The following is a 6,945-nucleotide window of genomic DNA, read 5'->3' as shown; positions in this document are numbered from 1 at the left end:
ACGGACCATAAACGTATTTAAGCCATCAAGTTTAATTTTGATCCTGTTTGCATTGAGAGAATCCATAATCACCATCTCGTCTGTCGTTATGGTGAAAGCCGTCCCTCTTTGGAGAAGAGGAGCCGCTTCTTCCAGCCCTGGGTGAATTCTGTCGCCTGTCGCTCTTTGACTTGGCTACAAAAAGAAAGAAAACAAAACATCTGAAAATGTGAAAGCGACTTAGAAGACAAAGTATCCTCCACACAAATCAAAACCAGCATATCAATTACCAAATATGGGCACCTGACACACGGTCATGGTTTCATCTTTGTGCATCTCTTCAGTGTACGGCCGAACGGCTGCAAAGACGTCAAATTATGAGATATCCCACCAGGAAAAACATGATAGAAGTATAATAAAACGCTCATGAAAACTCATCGTACACAGCTTGATGTCCTCCAGAGGGCCAGAAAAGGACTTGATGGCGTGCAGGTAATTCTTCTGTAACATGAAAAAATGTTGCATAAAATGTTTCTGCAGCTGACTGTAAGATATTTAGTTTCTTACCAGCTGTGGCGGTCCAGAAAGCACACACTCAGGAACGCCGGTGTCTTTTAAAGTTAATATCATCCCTGAAATACATAGGAGATTCAAAAAAAGGTTATCTAATTTGTCTGCACCAGCAACACCGAGTCAAATTCCTTCTAAGTGCAACCCTGCTTGGCAATAAACTGGATTCTGAGTGATGATTAAAAAACAGGGACAGAAATTTCTCCTAAAACCCAAAAACAGCTTGTTAGAGCAGTTTGAAATGCAAAGCTGGTATTTTTGTTCATGTACGTAATCCAAACTGCCGGCACCAGGATAATAAAAGTGACCTGCCGGCAGGTTTCTACATTTTAAGTTAATTTAGGCGTTAATAAACTGTTTTAGTGGAGTGATAATGGTGATTGGTATCATCAGCGATGTGTCTGTCTCCCTGCCAGCTCCCAGATCAGCTTCTCTGATTGGTTGATGTGGCGCATCGAGCAGCTAAAGTTCAATTTTTCCAACTCCAGCAGCTTCTGCGTTTACAGCGCGTCCCGTGCCTCAGATGCTCAGGTCATGCTGCTTCAGCTGCTCAGACGCGCTGCAGGACCTTCTGCTGCGCCTTGATGCGCGTCAACCATTGACTTTGCATGTAAACTAGCTGCTCCTGCTTTTGGTGTGAATGTAGCATTAGAAATCTATCCAGCCATACATTTTCTGACACGCTTATCCCGCATCTCCAGCTGTCTACGGGCGAGAGGACAGATCTTATCTTTGCCAATTAAAAAGCCCGGAATTGTAGCTGCATTTAGAAAACAAAAGCAGCAGAATCAAATAAACTTCCTCTTCAGTTTTTCTATCGAGACAAGTGAACCATGGCATCAGATCGGAATCGACCTCTGACCTGATAAGCCTCCCACGTTCTCCCAGCTCAGTCGGGTCAGGAAGATGTTGTCGAGCCGAGCAGCCTTCAGCCTGCCAAATTGAAACACCGTGTTAAAGTTGGTTACCGGATCCTGGAGCCGAGCGGAGATAAAGACGAGGTTAAAGGCTGCTTACTTATGTTCCTGCATGAGTCTCTGAGTTCCTTCTCCACAATTGAAGAGATACCTGCAACACAGAGGTGAAAACACATGGAAGTGTTTATTTACATAAAAATTTAAATAGGAAAAAATAATACATGGGGCAAAACTGATCACATACAATTCTTTTGTATTTCTATATACTCTAGTTTATTTGTTTTATCTAATTCACTAGGGCTTCATTAAAAAAAAAAATAATATAAAAAGAAACTTTTCAATTTTGAATAAGTTCTCATATTAACTCTTAACTATCAATTATTAAAAACCAGAAAACTAAAAAGCATTTTTCACTGTCTTTACAAACGGTATTGACTAATAGTACTGTGATGATATGGTGTTGAATGTTCATATAATACCAGTATGCTGTGATGGATAGATTAGTAATACCAGTATGATGTGATGGATAGATTAGTAATACCAGTATGCTGTGATGGATAGATTAGTAATACCAGTATGCTGTGATGGATAGATTAGGCCAGTATTGATACTGTCACTGTTTTGCTCTATACGGACACCCGCTGGATATCCTACACTATTGCATCAGATACAGATTTGAGTACTTGATGTAAACCATAATTTGATTAGTGGTATAGCATGTTGTATTATTTTATAACTCAATTAAAATGATTAAGTTTAAAATATCTTTGATCTTTTTTAAGAAAATATGGTAAATATGCCATTATGTGAAAATGAAAGGGAAAGTTTAGTGGATGTGATGTTGCTCATTGACTTGCAGATGATACAAGAGGATTCGTTTTATAAAGATCTTTTACTAAAAGAATAAAGCTTTCATAGTTCTGGCATTTAGGTGTTCTGTTTTCCAGACACACTGTACCTTTGACACTTTGACTAATTATCTTAAGTATTTTTTGTGTACTTAAAAAACACTGTATTTGAGGGAGCACAGGTGTAACTTTCTGAGGGAATGATGTGGATATGTCCCCACCAATAATTTCCGCATTTTTTCCCCTTTCCGCTCATTTACTTTAGCCAAAGGTAACATGATTGCAGCTGTCTGTGTTCAGAGCATTTTCAGTCCGTGTTTTTCTTCCTCTATCGTGCTGCTCTCACGTCCCGCCTCTCGGTGTAACATCATCGGATCTGTCACTTTGAGTCATTTGATTTGAGGTCACATTTCGCTGCGTACAAAGTAGCTACGTGGTTGGAGGAGAGACACACAGCAGCATTAAACTGGAGCCACTTCGATAGATGTTTAAGTAAAAGTTAGGAGACGGGTTGGTTAAGAAAAATTTGACATCATGCCATCGAAAAATCTGATCATTAGACATATGGAGCTTTTTCAGATAGAAAAGGCAACATATTGTAAGTTTATACAAATTAGTAATATAATGCAAGAAGCTTGAGAAAACAGTTTTTTATTCTTTACTAGTTATAAAAGCTTGACTTCTCAGAGGACCATGACTCCCAGTTATAGGTTAAAATTAACACTTTTTCTTATTTAACAGACAGAATCAGACTACAGAGCTTCTACATATCTTGAAGTTTAGTTTCTCATTAATTAATCTTTTTAAAGAGAGAAGGAGGAAAAAGGGAGAGCTGCAAATTTAAAGGTAAAACAGATTTACTGGGATATGCAACATGCAAAAAAATCTATTTCCAAGTTTACAAGAAAAAGATATGCTATGCTATATTTAAAATGCAGCATATCCATAGTTTTCTGGATGGATGGAATTGAAATTGTACAATCTAGGGATGTAATATATAAATGTTTGAATCATAATTGGCTGGTATTCATTATTTTTAATACATTAATGTTTTAGGTCATATATATATATATATATATATATATATATATATATATATATATATATATATATAATGCTCTAAAAGGCATCTCTCTTAACTATCAATAAATATAAATATGAGTGTATTATGGTACTCATGTGTTGTCAACAATAGGAAAGCATTCAATAAATATATATTTGAGCTCATTTTTGGAAAATACTAAAACCTAATGAAGGGGTTTGGGTGGAGTAACTGTAGGTCCATCAGCCTCCACCCTTAGAGTGTCACCAACTTCCATTACAAAGTTACACCCTTGATCAAATGCAAACAATTGATCTGAAATCCAAAGGAAACTCTGCAAAATACACGTAACGTTTACTGGTTGTACGGAAACTGAAATTAGATGTCAGGGATTAGATAAACTTGTTATTATATTCTAATACGCGTTGTTTACATGGCATTTCTATTTAAAAACCACAGTTTAATATAATTTGGGTTATAAAGTGCCAACCTGTTGAACTCGGAGAAGACATAAAGCGACGCGGCGCTGTCCCTGCTGCCAGCACCGACCACCTGCACGTACACGGTGGACGGACCGTGAACGTCCCCTCGCTTGTTGCGGCTCTCCTTGGTCTTCACCCGGCGCAGCGGCTCTTTCTGCTTCTTCTGTGGCCTCTTCGATGGAAACTCATTTTCAAGGGTCGCCATTGACCGGTGGAAGTAGAAAACAGTCCTGCGGAAAGTAGAATCTAAACGTGGAACCGTTACAGCAGCAGACAGGGCTCTGCCTTTCACAACCAGCTGCATACAGAGCCTCACATGGACACTAATCATGCTAAATACGGCAGCCGCTAATTAAAACGCCTGATACAGGTGGTGGTTAACGTCCACGAGATCTTGGTTAAAAGTCTTTAGACATTTCTGAACTGTTTTGATATCTTTATTACCCAAAAATGACTTTAAGCTTCTTCCATGGAACATTAGAGGTTGGTTAACACACGCGACCTTTCTTCCGGGATGCAGCCTTCAACGTCATCCAAAAGGTCCCAGTTCTTAACGCTGATTGGTTCTCTGAAACTATTGCTAAGTCTACAGACCAATCAAAGCGAGACTCAGCGCATGGAGGCGGGAGCAGCACTTGTTTCCGAGAGAGAGGTTACCGTCAACAAATGATCACTAAATAAAACACTAATTATTTCACGATATCTCCTGTCCTTACTGAAATCATGTTAAGCATTAAGAACGTTTTTTTAAATAATAAAAATGTCAAGATATGAAATATAATTACTGAAATACAAAAAATTAAATTTTAGAAAATATAAAAATGTGTTTTTAATTTAAAATGTCGGGTGTTGAATTGTTTTCATGAACAGACCTAAACATAGACTAAAAATAACAAATTTAAAACATAAATTAACCCTAAAAGATTTAATTAAATGCGTTTTTTTATAAGTTTTTTTTTAACAGTGCAACTGTAGTTGTGTGTGCATTTGGGTCAGTAAAGACCCAATAAATGTTGTTAGGAAACATTTTGGACAACACTTAACATTTAAAAGACATAGTTTGTGAAGCATTTCAGTTGTGATCAACTCTTTACATGAATGCTGAACTTCTCGGGAGCCACACTGTAGTCCATTTTTTATAAATCCATTACACACTTTATTCTAATCAATGTTTTAAAACTGGTTGGTTATTGGTAAGATTGTTTGTCCTATGCATCATGGTGGAATGAGAAGGTGTCCACTGTGTAACATCCCAAGTTCCAAAAACTTATTTCAGGGAGATGCCCCTATGAAAACATGCTGCCCCCCTCCTGGCAGCCTGGTAAATTTGGTCTAGGTCCGCCACTGTTCATCACCTTCACTAGACGTGGATATACTTTAGCATATTCTGCTGTAAAATTAGTCCTGTATTTCCATTTTTTAACTCTAGGATTAAACCTCTGCCGTTTCACAAGATGCACAGCTTTGAGTGGTAACTAGGTGACTGCCGGAGAGTAAACCAGAGAAATTTATCGGACTGATCCAATCAGCTCTCTGACAACCAGCCGCCTGGAACGATGGTTGAACAGAGCATTGCTTTGGATAGATACGCTGCACAGGTATAGCTAGTATATGGAGGGACTGATGGTTTTCACTCTTCCCTAGTTTCTTTATAGTTGATATCATTTAAATTTGTGATCCAAATTTTCTCCTAGTATTTTTTTTTTTAAGTTTGGGAAGAAGAGTTGTATACACTTAAGAATTGAAATGGTAAAGTATAAATTTTCAGTAATAAAGTGAGACGATTCTGAAAATCAGCTTTGTTTATTTGAAGTTGGTGCCAAATACAGTACAACCATCCCAAACATGCTACTATGGGGTCGTGTGTATGTGTGTGAAAGTGCAATACTGGTAAATGTTGGTTATCGGCCATAAAAGCAATATGGCAAATGGCATGTACTTAGATAGCGCCTTTATTCAAGTCACCCATTCACTCACACACTGATGGTGGCAAGCTACACTGCAGCCACAGCTGCCCTGGGGCTCACTGACAGAAGCGGGGTTCTCATACACTGGCGCCACCGGGCCCTCTGACCACCATCAGTAGACAATGCAGGTGAAGTGTCTTGCCCAAGGACACAACGACACTGAAAGTCTGAGTCGGGGCTCGAACCGTCAATCCTTCGATTTCAGGGCAAACTCCTACATCCAACGCCACTGTTGCAACAAATATATATGTATATATATATTTCAGATATCGGTATCGGCCCAAATTTTCATATCGGTGCATACCTTCAAGCTACTATTGAATAACACCTGGAACAGAAAATACATAGATAGTTCAGAGAGGAGGTTAGCAACATGATACTGCTTGAAACTGCATTCAGTTCACTTCATATTCCTGCCTTATGAGATGTACAGTGCATGTTTGTGTATTAAAAGGAGATTTTGCAGAATCTTGTTGTGTTGGTTAATGGCAAATTTGTATTAAGCATTTACATCATATGTTGAACCTCTTGCCTCCAGCAGTAGTTCTTATTGACGGTCTTGCTTTTGTTAAACATGTTTTTGACACCATTTTTGGATCAAATTATTTTTATGTTTGTGAATATAAAAATAAACTGTAAATGGCTGAGTAACCACATCATTTACATCTCTTGTGATTTATTCCCCTCTGCTTGGCTTTTACTGGTCTTTTAATTCTGCTGCTTAGCTCTCAATCAGAAGAACTTTGATCTCCAAACTGGTAAAATCTCTCTTTTTCGTCTACAATGCCCTTTCTGTGAGTGAACACCAACTGAGGAGCCCTGAAATTCAACGCCTTATATGGAATTATGGGCAGCGGTAATTATGTAGACTTGCAATTTTCATGAAGGCGCGCTCACTTATACTCTGGTGTAATGTTTTAAGTTTGCAGGGATTATTCATGATCATTGACTGAAGTTAAGAACAAGGGTTGAATCTGATGTGGTGCACCCACAGGAGCCCACAGTGGGAGAAAAAGTAACGAGAATTTACACCAAGAGTACAAGAATGATGTTGCATGGCATGAGGCCCAACATTTTTATTTTCATAATCCATCCATCCATCCATCCATCCATCCATCCATCCATCCATCCATCCATCCA

The 6,945-nt window shown here is 38.5% G+C and overlaps 1 protein-coding gene across 2 annotated transcripts in view; it reads right to left on the bottom strand.

Moving 5' to 3' along the window:
• Positions 1-4,360, bottom strand: part of elac2 (elaC ribonuclease Z 2) — a 10,043-nt gene extending 5,683 nt beyond the window's left edge. Inside the window, exons 1-8 of one of the 2 annotated variants that reach the window (XM_015385890.1) lie at positions 4,283-4,345; positions 3,847-4,068; positions 1,567-1,617; positions 1,412-1,482; positions 547-611; positions 423-480; positions 270-338; positions 73-174 (exon numbers count right to left, since the gene is read on the bottom strand). In XM_015385890.1, coding sequence (XP_015241376.1) covers positions 73-174; positions 270-338; positions 423-480; positions 547-611; positions 1,412-1,482; positions 1,567-1,617; positions 3,847-4,043 — 613 coding nt within the window. In that variant the 5' untranslated portion in view covers positions 4,044-4,068; positions 4,283-4,345. Of the gene's footprint in view, positions 1-72; positions 175-269; positions 339-422; positions 481-546; positions 612-1,411; positions 1,483-1,566; positions 1,618-3,846 lie in introns of both variants that reach the window. The other variant, XM_015385889.1, reaches the window with a different exon arrangement.
• Positions 4,361-6,945: the final 2,585 nt, after the last annotated feature.

The sequence above is a fragment of the Cyprinodon variegatus genome, unplaced genomic scaffold, assembly GCF_000732505.1.
Source record: "Cyprinodon variegatus isolate N-32 unplaced genomic scaffold, C_variegatus-1.0 Scaffold351, whole genome shotgun sequence".
NCBI lineage: Eukaryota > Metazoa > Chordata > Actinopteri > Cyprinodontiformes > Cyprinodontidae > Cyprinodon > Cyprinodon variegatus.
This window is presented reverse-complemented; position numbering and strand designations above follow the sequence as displayed.